Source organism: Petromyzon marinus, unplaced genomic scaffold, assembly GCF_048934315.1.
Source record: "Petromyzon marinus isolate PM22_M1 ecotype Great Lakes invasive population unplaced genomic scaffold, UKy_Petmar_22M1.pri1.0 PM_Scaffold_33, whole genome shotgun sequence".
Taxonomy (NCBI): domain Eukaryota; kingdom Metazoa; phylum Chordata; class Hyperoartia; order Petromyzontiformes; family Petromyzontidae; genus Petromyzon; species Petromyzon marinus.
This window is the reverse complement of record NW_027423313.1, coordinates 824,098-845,695: the sequence shown is the minus strand read 5'-3', so window position 1 is coordinate 845,695 and position 21,598 is coordinate 824,098. Positions and strand designations below refer to the sequence as shown.

Sequence of the window (21,598 nt, the reverse complement as noted above, 5' to 3'; positions counted from 1 at the left end):
GAGGAGACCGAGGGGTGAGGAGGACGAGAGGTAAGGAGGTGAGGGGTGCGAAGGACGAGTCGAGGGGTGAGTAGGAAGAGGTGAGGGGTAAGAAGAACGCGGTGTGGGTGAGAAGGACGAGGTGAGGGGTGAGGTGGGCGAGGCGTGAGGATGACGAGGCGCGGGGTGCGGTGGACGAGGTGAGGTGAGGGGTGAGGAGAACGATGTGTGAGGAGGACGAGGGGTGAGGAGGACGAGGGGTGAGGAGGGTGAGGTGAGGGGTGAGTAGGACGAGTCGAGTGGTGAGGAGGACAAGATGAGGGGTAAGAAGAACGAGGTGTGGGGTGAGGAGGACGAGGCAAATGGTGAGGACAGCGAGGGGAGGGGAGGACGAGGAGTGAGGACGAGCTAAGGGTGAGGAGGACGAGGCGAGGGAGAGGTGAGGGGTGAGAAGGACGAGGTGAGCGGTGAGGACGACGACGGGTGAGGAGGACGAGCTGAGGTGAGAGGACGAGTCGAGGGGTGAGGAGGACGAGGGGTGAGGAGGACGATGGGTGAGGAAGATGAGGCGAGGAGTGAGGAAGATGAGGCGAGGGGTGAGGAGGACGAGGGGTGAGGAGGATGAGGGGTGAGAAGGACGAGTCGAGGGGTGAGGAAGACGAGGTGAGGGGTGAGGAAGACGAAGTGATGGGTGAGGATGAGGGGTGGGGTGTGGACGAGGTGAAAGGTCAAGCGGACGACGTGAGGGTTGAGGACAAGGTGAGGAGGACGAGGGGTTAAGAGGACGAGCTGAGGAGGACGAGGTGAGGGGTGAGGAGGACGAGGTGAGGGTGAGGAGGATGAGCTGAGGGGTAAAGATGACGAGGCAAGGGGTGAGGAGGACGAGGACGAGGTGAGGGGTGAGGAGGACGAAGTGAGGGGTGAGGAGAACGAGGGGTTAGAACGAGGGTTTAGGAGGACGAGGCGATGGGTGAGGAGGACGAGGTGATGGGTGAGGACGAGGTGAGGAGAGCGAGGGGTTAGAGAAGGACGAGGTGAGGGTGAGGAGGATGAGCTAAGGGGTAAAGATGACGAGGCAAGGGGTGAGGACGAGGCGAGGACGAGGTGAGGGGTGAGGAGGACGAAGTGAGGGCGAGGTGAGGGGTGAGGAATACGAGCTGAGGGATGAGAAGGACGAGGTGAGGGGTGAGGAGGACGAGGCGAGGGGTGAAAACGAGGGGTGAAGGAGAACGGGGTGAGGAGGACGAGGCGAGATGCGAGGACGGGGTGAGGACGAGGTGAAGGGTGAGGAGGAGGTGATGTTTGATTCGTGACAAAACATGTAATAAAGTTATTAATAACAATCTTAATTATAGTCAATTATTCACGTCTACTACATAGAGTGCAGGTAGCCGTGTGAGGATGAGGTGAGAACGAGGTGAGGGGTAAGGACGAGGTGAGTAGAACGAGAGGCGAGGGGTGAGAACGAGGTGAGGGTTGAGGACGACGGGTGAGGTGGACGAGGTGAGGGGTGAGGATGAGTCGAGGGGTGAGGAGGACGAGGTAAAACGTGAGGCAGACGAGGGGTGAGGAGGACGATGGGTGAGAAAGATGAGGCGAGGGGTGAGGAGGACGAGGGGTGAGGAGGACGATGGGTGAGGAGGATGAGGGGTGAGAAGGACGAGTCGAGGGGTGAGGAGGACGAGGTGAGGGGTGAGGAAGACGAGCTGAGGGGTGAGGATGACGCGGGGTGAGGAGGACGAGCTGAGGGGTAAAGCGGATGAGGTGAGGGGTGAGGAAGACGAGGTGATGGGTGAGGATGAGGTGAGGGGTGTGGACGAGGTGAAAGGTCAAGCGGACGACGTGAGGGGTGAGGACGAGGTGAGGAAGACGAGGTGAGGGGTGAGGAGGACGAGGTGAGGGTGAGGAGGATGAGCTGAGGGGTAAAGATGACGAGGCAAGGGGTGAGGACGAGGCGAGGACGAGTCGAGGGGTGAGGAGGACGAGGTAAAACGTGAGGCAGACGAGGGGTGAGGAGGACGATGGGTGAGAAAGATGAGGCGAGGGGTGAGGAGGACGAGGGGTGAGGAGGACGAGGGGTGAGGAGGACGAGGGGTGAGGAGGATGAGGGGTGAGAAGGACGAGTCGAGGGGTGAGGAGGACGAGGTAAAAGGTGAGGCAGACGAGGGGTGAGGAGGACGATGGGTGAGAAAGATGAGGCGAGGGGTGAGGAGGACGAGGGGTGAGGAGGACGAGGGGTGAGGAGGATGAGGGGTGAGAAGGACGAGTCGAGGGGTGAGGAGGACGAGGTGAGGGGTGAGGAAGACGAGCTGAGGGGTGAGGAGGACGCGGGGTGAAGAGGACGAGCTGAGGGGTAAAGCGGATGAGGTGAGGGGTGAGGAAGACGAGGTGATGGGTGAGGATGAGGTGAGGGGTGTGGACGAGGTGAAAGGTCAAGCGGACGACGTGAGGGGTGAGGACGAGGTGAGGAAGACGAGCTGAGGGGTGAGGAGGACGAGGTGAGGAGGACGAGGGGTGAAGAGGACGAGCTGAGGAGGACGAGGTGAGGGGTGAGGAGGACGAGGTGAGGGTGAGGAGGATGAGCTGAGGGGTAAAGATGACGAGGCAAGGGGTGAGGACGAGGCGAGGACGAGGTGAGGGGTGAGGAGGACGAAGTGAGGGGTGAGTACGAGGCGAGGGGTGAGGAGAACGAGGGGTGAGGAGGACGAGGCGAGGGGTGAGGAGGCGAGGGGTGAGAACGAGGGTTGAGGAGGACGTGGCGATGGGTGAGGAGGACGAGGCGATGGGTGAGGAGGAGGTGATGTTTGATTCGTGACAAAACATGTAATAAAGTTAATAACAATCTGAATTATAGTCAATTATTCACGTTTACTACATAGAGTGCAGGTAGCCGTGTGAGGATGAGGTGAGAACGAGGTGAGGGGTAACGACGAGGTGAGTAGAACGAGAGGCGAGGGGTGAGAACGAGGTGAGGGTTGAGGACGACGGGTGAGGTGGACGAGGTGAGGGGTGAGGATGAGTCGAGGGGTGAGGAGGACGAGGTAAAACGTGAGGCAGACGAGGGGTGAGGAGGATGAGGGGTGAGAAGGACGAGTCGAGGGGTGAGGAGGACGAGGTGAGGGGTGAGGAAGACGAGCTGAGGGGTGAGGAGGACGCGGGGTGAGGAGGACGAGCTGAGGGGTAAAGCGGATGAGGTGAGGGGTGAGGAAGACGAGGTGATGGGTGAGGATGAGGTGAGGGGTGTGGACGAGGTGAAAGGTCAAGCGGACGACGTGAGGGGTGAGGACGAGGTGAGGAAGACGAGCTGAGGGGTGAGGAGGACGAGGTGAGGAGGACGAGCGGTGAAGAGAACGAGCTGAGGAGGACGAGGTGAGGGGTGAGGAGGACGAGGTGAGGGTGAGGAGGATGAGCTGAGGGGTAAAGATGACGAGGCAAGGGGTGAGGACGAGGCGAGGACGAGGTGAGGGGTGAGGAGGACGAAGTGAGGGGTGAGTACGAGGCGAGGGGTGAGGAGAACGAGGGGTGAGGAGGCCGAGGCGAGGGGTGAGGAGACGAGGGGTGAGAACGAGGGTTGAGGAGGCCGAGGCGAGGGGTGAGTACGAGGCGAGGGGTGAGGAGAACGACGGGTGAGGAGGACGAGGCGAGGGGTGAGGAGGAGGCGAGGGGTGAGAACGAGGGTTGAGGAGGACGAGGCGATGGGTGAGGAGGACGAGGCGATGGGTGAGGAGGACGAGGTGATGGGTGAGAATGAGGTGAGGAGAGCGAGGGGTTAGAGAAGGATGAGGTGAGGGTGAGGAGGATGAGCTAAGGGGTAAAGATGACGAGGCGAGGACGAGGTGAGGGGTGAGGAGGACGAAGTGAGGGCGAGGTGAGGGGTGAGGAATACGAGCTGAGGGATGAGAAGGACGAGGTGAGGGGTGAGGAGGACGAGGGGTGAGGAGGACGAGGCGAGGGGTGAGGAGGAGGCGAGGGGTGAGGAGGAGGCGAGGGGTGAGAACGAGGGTTGAGGAGGACGAGGCGATGGGTGAGGAGGACGAGGCGATGGGTGAGGAGGACGAGGTGAGGAGAGCGAGGGGTTAGAGAAGGACGAGGTGAGGGTGAGGAGGATGAGCTAAGGGGTAAAGATGACGAGGCAAGGGGTGAGGACGAGGCGAGGACGAGGTGAGGGGTGAGGACCAAGTGAGGGCGAGGTGAGGGGTGAGGAATACGAGCTGAGGGATGAAAAGAACGAGGTGAGGGGTGAGGAGGACGAGGTGAGGGGTGAGAACGAGGGGTGAAGAAGAACGGGGTGAGGAGGACGAGGCGAGATGCGAGGACGGGGTGAGGACGAGGTGAAGGGTGAGGAGGAGGTGATGTTTGATTCGTGACAAAACATGTAATAAAGTTAATAACAATCTGAATTATAGTCAATTATTCACGTCTACTACATAGAGTGCAGGTAGCCGTGTGAGGATGAGGTGAGAACGAGGTGAGGGGTAACGACGAGGTGAGTAGAACGAGAGGCGAGGGGTGAGAACGAGGTGAGGGTTGAGGACGACGGGTGAGGTGGACGAGGTGAGGGGTGAGGATGAGTCGAGGGGTGAGGATGAGTCGAGGGGTGAGGATGAGGCGAGCGGTGAGGACGAGGTGAGTAGAACGGGGGTGAGGACGAGGCGAGGGGTGAGGAGAACGAGGGGTGAGGAGAACGAGGGGTGAGGAGGGCGAGGGGTGAGGAGGGCGAGGTGAGGGGTTAGGGGTGAGGAGGATGAGGTGAGGTCGGTAAGGGAGGTGTCCGTCTCCGGAGAGTTGCATGATATTTGTTGCTATGCTCGATGTTTGGTTGGTGACATAACATTCAATAAAGTTCTAAATAACATCCTGAAAGATAATAAATTACTCGTGTCTGCTGCATAGAGGCCAGGTACCCGCGTTTGCCTTCTGCGTGTGCGTGTAGATAAATCAGAATCTGTATTTTACATGAGTTTTGACGTTCTCTTTCACACACGTCCAGAAGGGTCGGGTTAGCCAGTTGCATCAACAACAAAATGCAATTAAAGATACTCGAGTAAGGATTGAGAAAATGTAGTCAAGTCACGAATAAATGTCATGTAAAATCAAACTGTGCAAGCTCATACCTTCTTGTAGATTTGTCAACATCAAATCCAAGCTTGGGCAAGATGGCAAAACACCAACAGTCAAAGGACCATACCAAGACAGTGGCCTCGATTAAATTGCATTCAAACATTGAACTCTCGACACGTGGGTGAAGAGGTTCCGAGTTTCAAATCGCAGACGCAAAAGCCGCGTCGAGAACTTTGAGCCCTGGCTGATACGGAGGCAGCTTCCTCTGCCCCCATAGGGTGCCTGGGGGCACGTGATCTGGCTCCGCCCATGGTAGGCGGGGCCAATTGCGTCACTTCCTGCGCTCTCACCTCCGACCCCAATGGCGTTACGTCACTCCGGCAGGGCGAGCGAGCTGAGCGGCTGCGTTTGTCTCTTGCGCCCCCAACAGGAGCCATGAAGTTCTTCAAGAGACGGCAGCAGATGCAAGCGACGCTGGAGACTCCAAATTCGTCAACAGTGGAGGTGAGTGGCGCCACCTCTTGCGTTGGAGTTATACGAAGTAACAAATATAGTACTGTGATCACATCGAGAAAAAATATTATTTTTTAAAATATTAAAATTTTACTTTAAATTGAGCGCTTGATGCGTGGGTAACGAGGTTCATAGTTTAAGATCACAGATTGAGAGTTTCATCAAGGATTTTAGTCGAAAAAAGCTTTCTCTGGGCAGTTGGTCCTTGTTTGCGTTGCCAAGGTGATAGCATCTCGTGTCAACTGCCATTTCCCAGCAGCTGTGCCTGGGGGTCACGTGACGTTTGGTGACGCAATAAGGCCCGAGCCATTGGCTCCGCCCTTTTTGGGTAAAGCCAGTGACGTAATCACTGCCATTGATGACGTCATCACTGTATTCGATGCTTTCTTCACTGAAATTGACGTCGTCACTGTAATTGATGACGTCATTACTAATCGATGTCGTCATCGCTGTGGTCGATGGCGTAATCGCTGCCTATGATGACGTCATCGCTGCATTTGATTACGCCAGCGCTGCGGGCTCCTTATCGCTGCGTGGTGGCCTGTAATTCGGGCAAAGCCAGCGATCTGAGCACCTGTGTTTCTTTATCTGCGTCGGCAAGAATATACATGATATTCTTCAACAGACCACAGTTGAGAAAGCAACACATGAGACAATGAATGTGTCAACAGTGTAGGTGCGTAGTGCCACCTCTTGGGGGCCGTCCATAAATGACGTCACGCACTTGGGGGGGGGGCAGACATTTGTGACGATGTGTGACGGGGGGGGGGTTTGAGAAATGTGATGTCACATCAAAATGCGCAATTTTAAATAAAAATAGACAACACGTTCCACTTAATTAAATAGACTTTTTAATAAATGTTCTACAACATCAGAGTGCAGCACCACATTAATACGCACTACAATGACAATAGTTTAAGATGTTTTCTTGTTCATGTTTTTGTTTGTTGCGGGTGCACCCGAATCAAGAGCTGAATGGCTCACAGGGCTATACCAAATAAATGGAACTGTGAACTAAAGCGATTTGAAGCATGTTTTTTTTGGGGGGTCTGACTTTTTGTGACACCGTGTGACAAAGGGGGAGGGGTCCAAAATCGCGTGACGTCATTTATGGACGGCCCGTTGTGTTTTGATGTCAGAGGAGTTGTACTCGGTAAGAGAGGTAGGGGACAGACACAAATCTAGGCTGGAGTGGAGGCCACCACTCTGCCACTTACCAGCTAAAATGCAAACGTGTATGGAATGATAAAAAAAAGCTTTGCCCCAACACCAGATTGACACCTTTTACAAGGCAGCAAGTCCGCATGAACCACAAATACCTGCTAACACCAGTGGCGAGGGATATCTGAGCCAGTGTTGGGACTCCCCTATGTCGACTTAGGCTGAAATGAATACAGGCAGTCTCGCTTAGCGCTCAAGATGCCTATGTGGAGAAGTGAGCATTCAGGAAATCAGCGCGAAAAGGGTTATATGGGGATGACTTCTCGACAGCGTTATCTCTTATGAACAATAAATGAGGGCTTCATTGGAGTATCAGCGCTATTTTATAAGAGTAATAAAACAGATGGTAAACATTCCATCAAAACGAATTTTTTTTTTAATAGCATCAGGAAGTATTATGTACTGTACTCACCAGTGTAACCGCCATATGCTCACTCACCTCGACCGGCCTTATCACTGGCATGTTGACATTCCCAGACATTTTGGGGCTAAGGCAGAGAGACCAAGGAGGAGCAAACACATCGACGGACGAGTTTGTCTTTTAAAAATTGGCGAGCGCTGTGTGGCTCAGAGCGTACTGTGATAAAACTGAACAACAAATTAACCTTATGGCGGGACCCCGAGGTCCCGAATAAACGTAAGTCAAAATCGTAATGAATAAATTTTTGGTGACTCCGTCACACCGTGCACATAAACGACGCGACCTACCTGGCGAGGATCATTCTGTTGTCATGCCGTCCAAGCGCAGCGAGGACGAATGCGCAGAAGAAACCAAACTTTGAAACTTTGATTAGCGCATCGTGTAGAGCTCGTCGAGAGGAATAGATTGCCGTTTCATTCGCCTTCAACAGACAAAATGACGTCGCAACGCAGTTTATGCGAGAGCCGGGGGCTTATGGGACCCCATAAGGTTCAAATATTGTATTAACATTGACGAAATTATTGATTTTTTTTAAGTACTCATGGCCATGAATGCTGGTTGTCTTGGAGCGTTTGTCACTCTCATTGGCTGAGCGAATGTAAATGAAGATGGTGTGGGTGCATTTCCTGGGCCAGCGCTGCTGCGCATTCTACCACTCTGTTTAGGCTGTGCGGGGAATCGTGGTGTTGCCTTTGCTTGGGTGTGTGGGTGTCAGCCCATCTGTCCTATGTGTGTCTACCTGTGTATTAGGCACCTCACTTGCCATGTGCCATGGTGTTGTCTCCACCATCCGATGGCGAATGGCATGTCACGATGCGATTGAAGGCAGGATTTACGCTGGGAGGAGCTAACGTGCCCGTGCCATGTGCCCTTGCTCCCGTCGCAGTTGGAAATGCCGGAAAAGGAAATGCACCACCTGTCCCGGGAGGTGTCGACCCTGCGGGACAATCTGAGCAGGGCAAGAGCGCAGTTCGCCACCCTGCGTGGCGCACTGAGCCAGACAGAGAAGAGTCTCCACGAGATGCTGCACCAACTCAAGAAAAACCATGCTGAGGAGGTACTGTGGCCACCACCAACCCCCCTGTCCCCTTGTTACACGGAGCACGGCTAAAGTGAAACTTCGTTTGTCAAGATTTCGCCGATCTTACATTTACATGCAAATTTCATCAAGCCCTGCCCACTGACCCTTGAGCTACACCCATCTCAAACCTTTTTAACTCCCTACCTTAGCAGCGCTCCCGCCATATATTTTTTCCTGCCTCGGCAGCTCTCCTGCCATATCCTTCACTTGATGACGATTGCTTGTGTTGCGATCGAAACGTCGTGATATTGTTATTATTATTTTTGTATCTACATGGCCTTACCGAAAGACCCAAATAATGTGTTCACGTTGTGAAGCTGCGTGGCACACAAGCAGAGATAACAAAACCTCAACATATTCGTCAATAACGCTGCAATGGATATTGCTTTGACTTCTCTGATGTGATGAAGGCCCATTGCCTGAAACATCACCTTTTAGAAGCTCTGCCCTATTAAGTGCATCATTATTGATTCATGCGTTGAGTTTTTATTCAGAGTTAGGATCTGAACGTCAAGGAAATGGCACATTAAATGAGTGCATTCTGGGAGGTAGCTAGGTGCCCCAGGGGTCAGACATGCTGTGCCAGCATGGCTGAGATGCCAGGATTGAATGTGGATTACAGCTGCCCAACCACAGTGATTAAACCGGATTCTCAAGCATAGTGGTCTCAGCCTAGTTGCTAATGAGTGCACAAAAAACCCATCGAATTATATTTTGGTTCCGTAATAAATTTTGCTAAATTCACTGTAGCGAGTGGTCCATGGTTTTATTCCCAATAATGTTGAAAATGAAAGATAAAAGCAGATCAAACTAAATTTTTGTATCATAGCATCTCCCCACATAATGTGCATGTATTATGTTTTATTGATTAATACATCTGTACGGTGCTGACCAGCATGGGGAAGTATAGTCAAACACATTCCCATGACCGACATGGTGTGAGGAGGCGTTGTGAGTTATTTGTTTTGAATATTGACTCAATTTGAAGATGAACATTTGGGTGCAACGAGTTTCTTCATTATCTTATGATGAAGAACGTTGCCATGTTGTATGCACGCTTACCAATCGTTGATTGATGTATACAAGTATCATGGTTCTATTTTTTGACTTTCTATTATCATTCTAAATATTTTAAACGTGATTGTGGTATGTTCAATAAGACCACAGGTGTTTACCTTGCATATTTTTGTAGTTCTTGATTTGTTTACAATAGAATCTCAATTTCTTATTTTCATCTTGAAAAGCATCCACTGCACGTGTGCGTCCGTCTGCATGCGAGGCGCCTGTATGTGCGTCTCTGTACTCAATGCCCGTGTCTCCGCATTCTTATCTTGTCTCCCTCTGCATGTTCTGCCTTGGGCTATGTACATCTCTCTCCACATGCACTGTCTTTCCATAATGTGTCCAAATTTGTATGACTTGCTTGTGTCTTTGTGTGTATGTCTCTGCATCTGTAATTTATTTTCTTGTGCCTCCTGCCCATGTCTATAGTCTCTTATCTCTCTGTACAATTACATGCTCCGTGTGTCTGTATGTCTGTACCTGTCCTCATCTGCACGCTGCATGTGTCTGTGATGAAGGGCTGCCCACCTATGCATGCACGTGCCTGTGACACTGTGCCCTTCTGCCCGTGAGCAGCTAATGGCACACTCGCAGGCCATCAACAGCCTGCAGGTGGAGTTGGAGGCAGTGCGGTGGGGCGAGCGCGAGGAGCAGCTGAGGCGTGAGCACGATGCGACTCTGCATCTGGCATACATAGAGCTGGCCGAATATCGTGCATCACATATGCACGACAATTCAGAGTACGACGCTCACGTTGTGCACATCACGGTCCTCCAGAAGGTGAGGCCTCCACTCTCGCAACAGCCACCCCCCTTCTTGCAACAGCAATGTGTCCTGCCCAAGCCCACTTATTTTCTCAATATTTTGGATGAATGCTAAACAATTTATTAATATATTCAAATTACATGTTGTAATTACGTGTAATTTAGATGCTGCCCGTCTCCGCCCGCAGGCGCTGAAGGAGCGTGACGAGCTGCTGCGGCGCTCAGAGGCAGACCTGGTGGCGGCGCGGGAAGAGGCGCGAGAGCGCGGGACTGAAACCGAGCGGCTGGGCACCGAGGCCGCGGAGCTGAGAGCGAACATGCGCGACCTCTTTACCAACCAAGAGGTGCAGCAGACCGAGGTGGACAACCTGCGGCATGAAGTACTGGAGCTGCAGCAACGACTGCAGGAGGCTAACGCTTGCTGCGAGGAGACCGGTGGGTAGGGGCCTGTGCTCCAAAATCTTTCTGAATCCACGGACTCATTGAACACTAATTTTTGTCGAGCACTGTGCACCAATAACTTCTTTTTACGAGTTAAAACGAGTAATTCCTCGTTTTTACTTCATTTCCCACGTGGACCACTTCCGCTGTCTAACATAGGACTGCACTGGGTTTACTAACTGCTCTCTCACTAGGCCCTTCCTGTGCATATATTATTATTCTGGACCCTGTGTTTGCATGCAAGCTGGTGAATAGGTCTGAGGGACCTCAGACCTATTCTGTCTGCTACTACTCCCGCTGCTGGTACTCTTCCTCCTGAGCTGCTGCTCCTTCTCTGTCTGCTGCCACTGGTGGCTGTACTGTCTTCATCGCCATGGTTTTGTGTCCCTTCCGACAGGCAATTCTCTGGAGCAACAGACGGACTTTCTCAAGGCCGAGCTGGGAGTCTCCAGGGCAGAGGAGGCCGCGAGGGCACAGGAGGTGGTGCAGCTGCAGCACACACTTCAGCACACGGATGCTGAGATGGAGTGCATGCACGGCCAGATCGCCGGGCTGCAGCACCAGGTAACCAGAGCCTTATGCGGCAGCCCCCCCACCTCCATGTGTGTGCATGAGGCCTGTCCTCATCGCCTGAGCAGTGCACTATCGCATGTTAGAGAATGTTTTTTTAGGTAAAGTCACGTAGAAATAAGAAATAATAAAATTAATAATAAAAAACCAAAGAATAATTCCTGCAGTCACGAAAGCTCCAAATTCAAGTTTCATTTCGATTTAAAGCTTTCGTGACTGCAATGATTCATCTTCTTTGGTTCTTTCGGTAAAGTCACGTAGAATGAGAATAAAATAATAAATTGATAAAATAAAATAACACAATAATATTCTCACGACGTTTCGGCCACAACAACCTGATGAAGGCCGCTTGTGTTGTGGCCGAAACGTCGTGAGAATATTATTGAGTTATTTTATTTTATCAATTTATTATTTTATTCTCATTCTACGTGACTTTACCGAAAGAACCAAAGAAGATAGTTCAAGTTTCATGTTAGAGAATGGTTTGCAGAAGCATAAATCACATAACTACTTCTGAGAAATATTTAAGTGCCCTCTGGTACCCACACAATAGGAGGAAATACTTTGATATCTGCCCTGCTATGGAGAGTAATGAGTAATGTTCATCACAAAACAGTCTGATCTTTGGTTTTCAGAGCTGGAACTTAGCTCGATTTAGTGTAAAGCCGACATTGTTTTCATGGGCTTTTCTGTGAAGTCATTGATGATCAGGCTGAGATCATTAACTCACTGCACATGTGAACCTGGCTTAATCACAGGTGGCTGAAACCTGAAGTGGTTATATAAGTAATATGGATGCAGCCAGGAAGGCAGACAGCCAGAATGTTTTTTTTTCGAATGTAGTATGATCATGCATTTCTATATGGCAAAAGGTATAATTGTGACCGCAGGATCGGTCCTCCCCTCATGGCTCTTAATTTTGTCTGCAGATAGGTGAATGTTGGATGAGGTAATTACACTAGACAAGGCAATCCCTGACTAGGCCTTTAACTAATTCACTCCCTCTCATAATTTGTCATGATTCAGAGTTGCGAATGTATTTTCTCACATTTTAATACTTTCAGTTAGAATAAATACAATTTAATTATAAAGTCAGCTGCAGTTTACAGGACTTTTTCTAAAATGTGATTGGCTTGCATTTGTTAGAGAAACAATATAGGCTTGCAGACACACAGCTATATGCACACCACAGAGTTTAAATGACTTAAGTGGTAATTATTTATCTGTTTGCAAGCCGGGCTTAATTACAGCTGGGTCTTTTCCAACCCAGAAAATATTTCCACATTCTGCACACCATATTCAGTATACTTCCCCAGACATGAATCCAACATTGTGGAACGTGTGCGTGCCTGTAGCTGAAGGAGTCGGAGGGGCACGTCCAGGCACTTGGGATGGAGAAGGCGCAGCAGCAGGACGTGCATCGGAAAGAGGCCTGCGAGCTGGCGACAGGGCTGGAGGAGGTCCGGCTCACCCTCGCCGATGCTTTTAAGCAGTTCGAGCGCAACTCCAAGAAGGTATCGGCTCGCAAGGGCACCCGTGGTGAAGCCGCGATTGGCACTGAAGAGGGGCGCCACGGTGGCGAGATGTTAACTACCTCGCCTGTATGCAGGAGGTTGTGGGTTTGATCCCAACCCCAACACCTGTATATTTGGAGTTTGCATGTTCTCCCTGTGGTCACGTGGATTTTTTCCGGGTCCTCCGGTTCTTCCTCCACATTTAGAAACGTGCGTTTAGATTCTATAGCTGCAATACATTTCCACATGATACGCCACTTCGTTGAACTTTCATTTGTGGGCAGGTCGCTTCTGAAAAAGAGCTATATAGTTCAGTAGGCCTTAGCTGGTAAAATAAAGATAATTCAAGTTTGAGTTTTAAGACATTTGTGGCAGCGTTCACAAGAGGAGGAGACCCTTGTGCGACGAAATATTTATGATGATATACAACGTATTAATTTACTGTGATGAGCCTTCTGCACTCTGAACCAAGCTGTCCGAGTTTGATTACCAACCATGGCTAGCATTGGTGGGCAGTGAAATCTGACCCAGTCTTGGGTGTACCACTTCATGCTGACCAGTGTGATGAAGTATGATCAATTAATTCCCATGACCAGTATGGCTCAGGGAAACTTTCATCCAGCAGTATCACAAAAACACATTCAGCGGTGGACGGATCATGGCTGTTCATGATGATAATGGTGATGATTACGATGGTAAAACGAACGTTGCCTGTATTAAGGCTCAGGAGGACGAGGACACAATCACTCGGCTGAGGGAGGAGCTCAAGGCGAGCAAGGAGGAGCTCGCAGCGAGTGAGGCGGAGCGCGCCAGTGCCCAGCCGGAGCTCTCCACCCCCCAACAGGGACTGTCGGCGCTGCAGGATCAGCTGACCACGTCCCAAGCTGAGAATGAGGACACTCTGCGTCAGGTAATGCTCCCAGCCTCGTTCCCACGGCCGCTGAGAACCCAGGCTCTCCTGGCCCCGGAACGGCCCAGGTCTGACCGTGACACAGCACTTGAGTCGTCAGGCTGTGTAGGGTCTGACCATCTGCTCCCCTCTGCTATGTGCATGTCCATGCCCTCCCTGTCCTGGTTTGGGAAGCGATTTTAATCTGACCTTTTACTGCAGATTTTGGGTTACTTAATCCATATATGTGGGCTTTTATAGGCGTAATCATGGGTTGTGTGCATGATGGTCTGACAAGATTGGGTGCATCCTGGGTGATTTGGTCAAACATGGGGTATGGACATCTGTGAAAAATATTTTCACAGCTCATCAGACTCCTCCAATATGAATAAAGATTCTGGTTCTAAATGTCTGTTGTTGCATCTGTATGTTCTACAATAACCGCACACAGTCGTTAAAATGCTTTTCTCTGTCCCTCTGCCTGTGGCCCAAGCAGCTGTTCGAGAGGAGCCAGGAGCTGGGATCCCTGCATGCGGGGATTCTTTGGTATCAGCGTATGCTGGCCGAGCTGCACACAGAGCTGGAGCAGTACCGCGAAAACGCACAGATCGGACGCTCACAGCTGCAGCATTTGGACATGCTGCGCCAGCAGAGCGAGGCGGAGGTGAGTACACTGCATTCGCACGTCGCAGACAAAGACTCCCCGTATAGCCTTAATAGACTGTTGGGGAAAGTACTGTTAGTGAGCAGCACCTATGAAGGCCGGCATGGCACACAAGGGGGTGATTGGCCAGCACCATGCCTCGCTGCCTTTGTCTCTCCAGTGGTGGTGTTTACACATCGCACCAGGTACTCATTTGAGGCTGGGTCGATCTAGGGGACGCCCAGGACCGGTTCACATAATCGTCACTGGTGTTGGCCATGAACGGGAATCGAACTCGGGTCGCCGCTTTCGAAGGCTAATCGCTACACTACCGCTCCCCACACATTCACTTTCATACACATAGACACGTGCGCGTGCACACACACACACTTATAGGCAAACACTTGCTCCAAGCGCCATCCTGAATTATTACATGTCGCGGAGGATTGCTCCACTGAACAAAATAGTGACGCGGTTCAATTTTCAAGTGCGAGTTCGCGTTTAAAGCCAATGTTATAAAATATATATTTGATGGAAGCAGGTTCGTAAGTGCAGGTGTTTGTAAGTTGAGGACTGCCTATATATACACGTATTTTTCACACAGATGTGTATATGCGCACTGGGTTACTGAGCATCCTCTGTTTAGGGACTGTACCACATTACAATCCACCATCCCACCTCTAGTAAAAGTACCTACTACTACTAGAACATCTGCTCCCCTCTGCTACGTGCATCTCCATCCCCTTCCTATTTTTGGTTGGGAAGCAATTATAATCGGACATTTTAAAGTAGCTTTTGGGTTAATTAATCCATATATCTGGGCTTTTATAGGTGTTATCTTGGGTTGTATGGATGGTGGTCACCCATCCAAGTACCATCAAAGTTCAACCCTGCTTTTCTTCCAAGATCTTATAATATTGGGTGCATTCCGGGTCATTTGGTCATAGGTGGTGTGGTGTATGGACATCTGTGAAAAAGAGTTTCATAGCTTATCAGATTCCTTCATTTAAAATAAAGATACTGGTTCTGTATGTGTTTGTTGCATTTGTATGTTCTTTAACAACTGCACGCAGTCGTTAAAATGCTTAGCCATGTCCTTCTGCTGCCGTTTGTCCGTGGCCCATGCAGCTCATCGAAAAGAATGAGCATCTGGGATCCCTGCAGGTGGGGATTTTGGGTTACCAGCGTGTGGTGGCAGAGCTGCACGCTGAGCTGGCGCCATGCCAAGAAAACCTGCAGAGCATTCACTGTCAGCTCCAGGATCTGCAAGTGCTGCACCAGCAGAGTGAGGCGAAGGTGAGCAAGTGCTGTTAGCGAGCACCTATGAAGTCCGGCATGGCACAAACGCACATATATACAGTAATACCATTATTTACGCCCTCCCGTTGTACGTACTTTCACTATTAACGTACTCAAGTCATTGATAGCCAATCACATGTTATGTACTGTGGTACCTTGCCATAGCGTACTTGAGATTTACGAACTTTACTATAAAGACCCAAATAGTTTACGCTGGATGGCGACAGTAAGGCACCAGATGACGCCCAAGCGTTTGCATCTCTGACTACAGTAGTCACTTTCATGTGTACATGTGTAGTGACTAACTCAGAGACAGTAAGACTTTTAGGCGCTTCTTTTATTTAACGAGCACCATTGGGATAATACAGACACCCTACGTGGGTACACACTATTACCGTTGCTTGCCTATACAAAACACTAACCATCTAACAGTGACAGCACTGAACGGAGACAGCGAACACCTATCTAGCAGCGTAATATCGAGTGAAGACGGCAGCGACGATGGCGACAAGACGACAGCGACGAGACGACAACGACGATGACGAGATGGTGACGACGACTATCTTAAATATACGAACAGCACGACGAGGATCCCACTTCGAGCAACAGCCACAAGGTCCCTCACAGGGGCCCTTCTTATACTCTCAGCGTGGCCTCGCTCCGCCACGGCCACGCCCCCTCTCTGGAACCTACTAGCGGGTTCCCGATGGCCCCCCTCTGTGACCTTTCCCCTAGATGTCCCCCTCTCGTGTCTATCGTGGCCTGCTGACGTGGGTACTACCATACACCGCAGTTACCCTTTTTTACCAGCAGCCAGTGCTATGCCACTACACATACTCTATCAATATTTTTTCCCCACATACCGGATTTATGGTGAATATTTTTCAAGTGTAAACTAATTTTACATGATAAACAACTAATAATACACATAGTATAATAGACAAATATATCAATAATATGGCAGTCCTCGACTTACGAATGCATTTAGTTCCTGAGGCCCATTCATAAGTCGGAACGGTTCGTAAGTCGGAATACAATAATGTGCGATATTTAAATTCCCATATTGTCAGTGTTATAAAATGTGTTAAGGTTCAACAAAAGAGTCAAGCATTGTTAAACTCGTAAATAAGAAATCATGTACATTTGCATTAACACTAAAATTATAGTGTATCGTAAGTAATACGTAAAATGTAGTAAAAATATTTTTTATTTTCACTCACCGCTTTCAAATCACAAGCGTGCTCACCGCTACACTTCTGATCCGCACAAAGATCCACCGTGTAGCTTTAATAGGCTGTTGGGGCACGTGCTGTTAGCGATAGCCTATGAAAGCCAGCACGGCATGCGAGGGGTTGTGTGCCAGCACCACACCCAGCTGCATTTGTGTCCCGAGTGGTGATGTTTATACAGCGCGCTAGGTGCTCATTTGAGGCCGAGTTGACCAACGGGAGGCCCAGGAATGGTTCAGATAATCGTCACTGGTGTTGGCCGTGAGTTGGAATTGAACTTGGGTCGGTGGGTTTGTAGCGCAGCGCGTGAACTGCAACACTACCGCTCCCCACACAATCACTTTCACATATACGCACATGTGTGCGTGCACGAGGCTGACTCATGACATCTCGTGGAGGATCGCAGCACTGAACAAAATAGTTCTGTGGTTCAGTTTGGAAGTGCAAGTTCGCGTTTTAAAGTCAATGGTAACCAAAAATTAATACATTTCATAGAAACAGATTCGGAAGTCGGGTATCCGTAAGTCGGGTCTCCGTAAGTATGGTGTTCCTAAGTCGAGGACTGTATGTATACACTTATTTTTCACACTGATGGTTGTACAGAATGGATGCGCACTAGGTTACTGAGCATTCTCTGTTTAGGGACTGTACCACGTTACGATCCACCATCCCACCTCTAGTAGAAGTACCTACGACTACTAGACCATCTGCTCCCCTTTGCTACATGCATCTCCATCCCCTCCCTCTTTTTGGTTGGGAAGCGATCTTAATCTATTATTTTAATCCAGATTTTGGGTTAATTAATTCCTAAAAAATGTTTAACATAAAACTTTCGTGACTGCAGGAATTCATATTCTTGATTCTTTCGGTAAAGTCACGTACTTTTTTTTATAATATAAAAAAAACCCACGACGTTTCGATTGCAACACAAGCGGTCTTCATCATGCTTTTATAGGTGTTATCTTGGTTTGTATTGATGGTGGTTGCCCATCCAAGCACTTGAGGTTCAACCATGCTTTTCTTCCAAGATCTGAGATGATTGGATGCATTTCGGTTTATTTGGTCAAAGGTGGTGTATGGACATCTGTGTAAAAGAGCTCCGTAGCTCATTACATTACTCAATTATAAATGAAGATCCTGGTTGTGTGTGTGTTATTATACCTGTATGTTCTGCAATAACCTCACGCAGTCGTTAAAATGCTTTCCTGTGTCCCTCTGCCGCCATTTGCCCGTGGCCCACGCAGCTCATTGACAGGAACTGGCAACTGGAATCTCTGCAGGCAGAGATTCAGTGGTATCAGCGTGTAGTGGCGGAGCTGCACGCTGAGCTGGCGCCCTACCGCGACAACGAGCAGAGTGGACACTCGGAGCAGCAGCGTCTGCAGAGCGAGGTGGAGGTGAGTGTACAGCACTCGCGCATCGCACACACACACACGTATATAATTTGCGTTTAACGTAAATAATAGATTCATGCACACACGATTCAGTGTATTATGATAATGATGAGCTGGTCTAACCATCACGTTAAGCCGTCATGGTCCCCGTTTACAAATACAGATTATCTATCTATATACAATTTCATTATTGCTGGATACAGTGATAATGATGAGAATGATTTAGCACCTTTCTGTACACCGGGGCATCTCAGAGCGCTTTACATCTCATCTCAACACGTGTGAAAGGGCACCCCCAATGACAGATGTCCCTGTGGGCACAAGGTGACTCAGCACCTGGTGTGCAATTGGCATTTGTCTGCCAGTAGGGGGTGCTGATTGTTGTGTGTAATCCCAGTTGAGCTGGTAGAAGTACTGAGTTGTGTGTAGTGTCTAATGGGTCAGTATGTCCACAGCTTGTCACGGTTGAGGAGGAAGAGGACATCTCTGGCTGCTCACTGGAGCCCGGCATTCAAGAAGCCTCCCAAGACCTGCCCCCGCAGGCCTAGAACACCCTCTGAGCATCTCACAGCCCCCCACACTTCCAGCACCACCCACCCCCACCAGCACCTCCCCTTCCTTACAAGGCGTCGCGTTTTAATAATAAATATTTGTATCTAATACTATCGCCTCGTCTCAATTCTTTTGAGTGTTTGGGACATGCGAGTGGCTCACATTTATAACGCTAAGGGCTGTCTACATCCACAGTGTGGCTGTTGCGGAGCTTCTAGAAACCAAATGTGAGGCAGAGTTCTGTGTCCCTTGGGTTATGCCAGCCCTCCAAGGGGTTTGCACTGAGCTTGAGTTGGGGGCGACAAGCACAAGGTTGTGGAGGTGGTGATGGTGGTGGAAATTTAGGAGGATGGCAAGGAGGAGATGCCCATCAATAAACTAGTTGGCCACGGTGAAGCCAGCAACCATAGTCGTTCCTACGTCCCCTGATGTGAGCGGCAGTGCTGGAGGGCAGTTCCACGGTCTCAGACAGACGTGGATACTCATTACCATAATCGCACAGTTATCTTACCTTGGGCAAAGTATTTCAACCAAGAGATTCAGATAGAAATCATCTGTGTGAATAATGTCATTTCTAAAGCAATAATTACCTTCTATATTATATCCCATATAAATATATAAATTAAGATGATGCTGAAATTGTGATGTTTGCCTAATATGTGGAACTGCCCTACATGTAGTGCCAAACACTGACGCTCTGAAAAATATTTCTGCAGCAAATCTGTAGCCCTATCCCTAACTCCAAGCCTGAATAGACTATGGAATATATGAAAACTCAATGTCCAATTCACAAATTCGGAGGCATCATCACAGCGATGCACCAACTCTACTTCTTACACAATGATCTGGCTCAACCACCTCAATCCAATATAGTTGTTGCTCTACATAAACGTCGACCATACGAAGAACATGACTCCAACCCCTGTTCGTCCCCTTGTGCTAATTCATTGCTCAAGACAATGCGTTTCCATGTAGTTCTCCCCTCTTCAGGTTTTGAGAGATCCTTCTTCCCATGATGTGTCCCCAGGTTGTGTACGTCACAGATGGCAACTCTTATCCTCGTACATGGACGGTCACGTTGCGTCCCTGGTCTCCTCCCATCACCCATCACTTGCCATCCCCCCCCCACCCCAATGTAATCACTCAAAACCAACTGTGATTGACTGCAGCAGTGTTTTTAACAGACACCAGTCGTGTTACGGCTATTGGTGTTGTTATCGTTTATTGTAATAAACGCATTGCCTCCAAGAGAAGTCTCGCTCTACGTTCATACCCACAACACAGACGCAAAATACATTACAGAAGTTATGTTAAGCAGCGGCAAAGTTTGAGTGATAGCTCATCTGACACTGACTCCTCTCACAACGACCAACTTTTCGAATACTCATTCAGTAGTAAGACTCTTAAATTGACGGAGAAAGCTCTCGTCAGAATCCCCTATTTTGATCCACACAATTGGAACAGAGACATACACAATCATATCACAACAGTAGAAGTGGAGGCAATGATCAGAGGTCTGAGGAAGTTGGACGAGAAAACAAGTGCTGAAAAGAAGGTTACATGAACATTCTATACCATGGGTAAAGTCGCTGCCATACAAGGTTAGGAATTATTAAAAAAACTCAGCCTAACAGTGATTACGAAGTTTGGAGAATATTCAACACTGAGTGGTTTAATGCTGTCAAATTTATGACCCAGTGCGTAAATGAGGAGTGTATTACGCAGGTGATGTTGATCAATACCACGAAGGTGACAAAAAGTTCAAGATTGTTTTTTTTAATCCTTGAGTCTAGAGATTACAGAAATTGTGGGAATGGTTTTGGACCCAGAGACGGCCTCCTTACACCACATACAGAATAGGGTTCACACGGCATGGCTATATATATATCATTCGGACAAAACACAGGGAGAGAGATAATGCACCCCGCCATCTAGGGGGAAGTAAAAATCACGTGAGCAGCTACAGCACCTCACACCAAGCCCCACAATACAGAGAGGAGCAAGCACCCACGAACTACCAACATAATTACACGCAGAGATGGCAAGGTAACAATCCAGCGAGAGAGTGGCACACCAATCCGAAGCAACCACAGCACACAAAGACAGGTAATTATTGGAATGTCTGGGTGTGGAAGCCAAGAGCGGAATCATACCAGCACCCCATGCCACGACAAACTCAAGGTTAAACACAATCTGCCCATTCCCCCTTCGATACCCCCACCCGGCTATACCAGGAGGGAGTAGAGAAACAGGAAAGGAAACAAAAATGGACTCAACTCAGATACAAAATGTGGCACAAACACGTGGTGAATCACCCACATTAATTGAGAATGAGCTGCCAGTGAGAGCACTGCCCACTGAATTACTGAAAAATAGTTTTTCATCCAAAGGCCGATGCCTGCATTCCTCAGGGCGTGTCCCTGTAGCACGTTCCTCTGCCCCATCCATCGTACAATCATGCAAATCCGCGAGACAATGGGCGACTTTTCCAATTACCTGGCGATTAGGTTTTACTCCCCCTCCCTGTTGGTTTATCATCTCCTGTCGGATGTAGATCGGAGTGCTGAAATGGGGGGAGGGAAGATTCACAATGGATCGGGAATTATGTTGAAACCCAGCACACCCAAAAGCACAAAAGTGGGGAGGACCCAACGGGGCACGGAATCGAATCGACTCATCGAGTTAAATGTACGGATCAATGAGTGGTGGCCCACTTTACTCCAGTGACCCGGGTGCTGCTGCGGGGTCCACTTTCTGCCCCGCCTCCTTCCCCCCCCCCCTTCTCTCTCCCCCCTACTGCCGAGGCCTCTATAACCTCGTGCCACGGCAGATCTCTCGCCTACTTCAGCAGTTTTTTCTTGCTGTGGTTGTCCCACCTGATGGGAGGGACTTGATCACATCAGCCGCGTCACAGGAAGTAAGATGTGGGGATGGCTGTCATTTTTAAAGGGGTCTGAGTAATTGA

At 49.7% G+C, this 21,598-nt stretch overlaps 1 protein-coding gene and 1 long non-coding RNA gene across 2 annotated transcripts; both read left to right on the top strand.

The window, feature by feature from the left end:
• The first annotated feature begins 5,432 nt into the window (after positions 1-5,432).
• On the top strand, positions 5,433-15,125 carry LOC142923198 (uncharacterized). Its single transcript, XM_076064119.1, has 8 exons — positions 5,433-5,544; positions 8,082-8,252; positions 9,915-10,118; positions 10,291-10,537; positions 10,941-11,107; positions 12,469-12,627; positions 13,349-13,537; positions 14,013-15,125. The coding sequence occupies exons 1-8, from the start codon at positions 5,476-5,478 to the stop codon at positions 14,391-14,393; spliced, it is 1,587 nt and encodes a 528-aa protein (XP_075920234.1). The 5' UTR covers positions 5,433-5,475; the 3' UTR covers positions 14,394-15,125.
• Positions 15,126-15,313: 188 nt separating this feature from the next.
• LOC142923199 (uncharacterized) lies at positions 15,314-18,782 on the top strand. Its single transcript, XR_012940596.1, has 3 exons — positions 15,314-15,455; positions 17,932-18,084; positions 18,537-18,782. It is a non-coding gene; the product is annotated as an uncharacterized LOC142923199 (long non-coding RNA).
• Positions 18,783-21,598: the final 2,816 nt, after the last annotated feature.

What these genes read in the sequence shown, in the direction of transcription:
- LOC142923198 (XM_076064119.1), top strand. Translation starts at nt 5,476, where the DNA reads ATGAAGTTCTTCAAGAGACGGCAGCAGATGCAAGCGACGCTGGAGACT. An exon ending in CAAATTCGTCAACAGTGGAG is followed by an intron (nt 5,545 to 8,081) that starts GTGAGTGGCGCC and finishes CTCCCGTCGCAG; the next exon opens with TTGGAAATGCCGGAAAAGGA. An exon ending in ACATCACGGTCCTCCAGAAG is followed by an intron (nt 10,119 to 10,290) that starts GTGAGGCCTCCA and finishes CTCCGCCCGCAG; the next exon opens with GCGCTGAAGGAGCGTGACGA.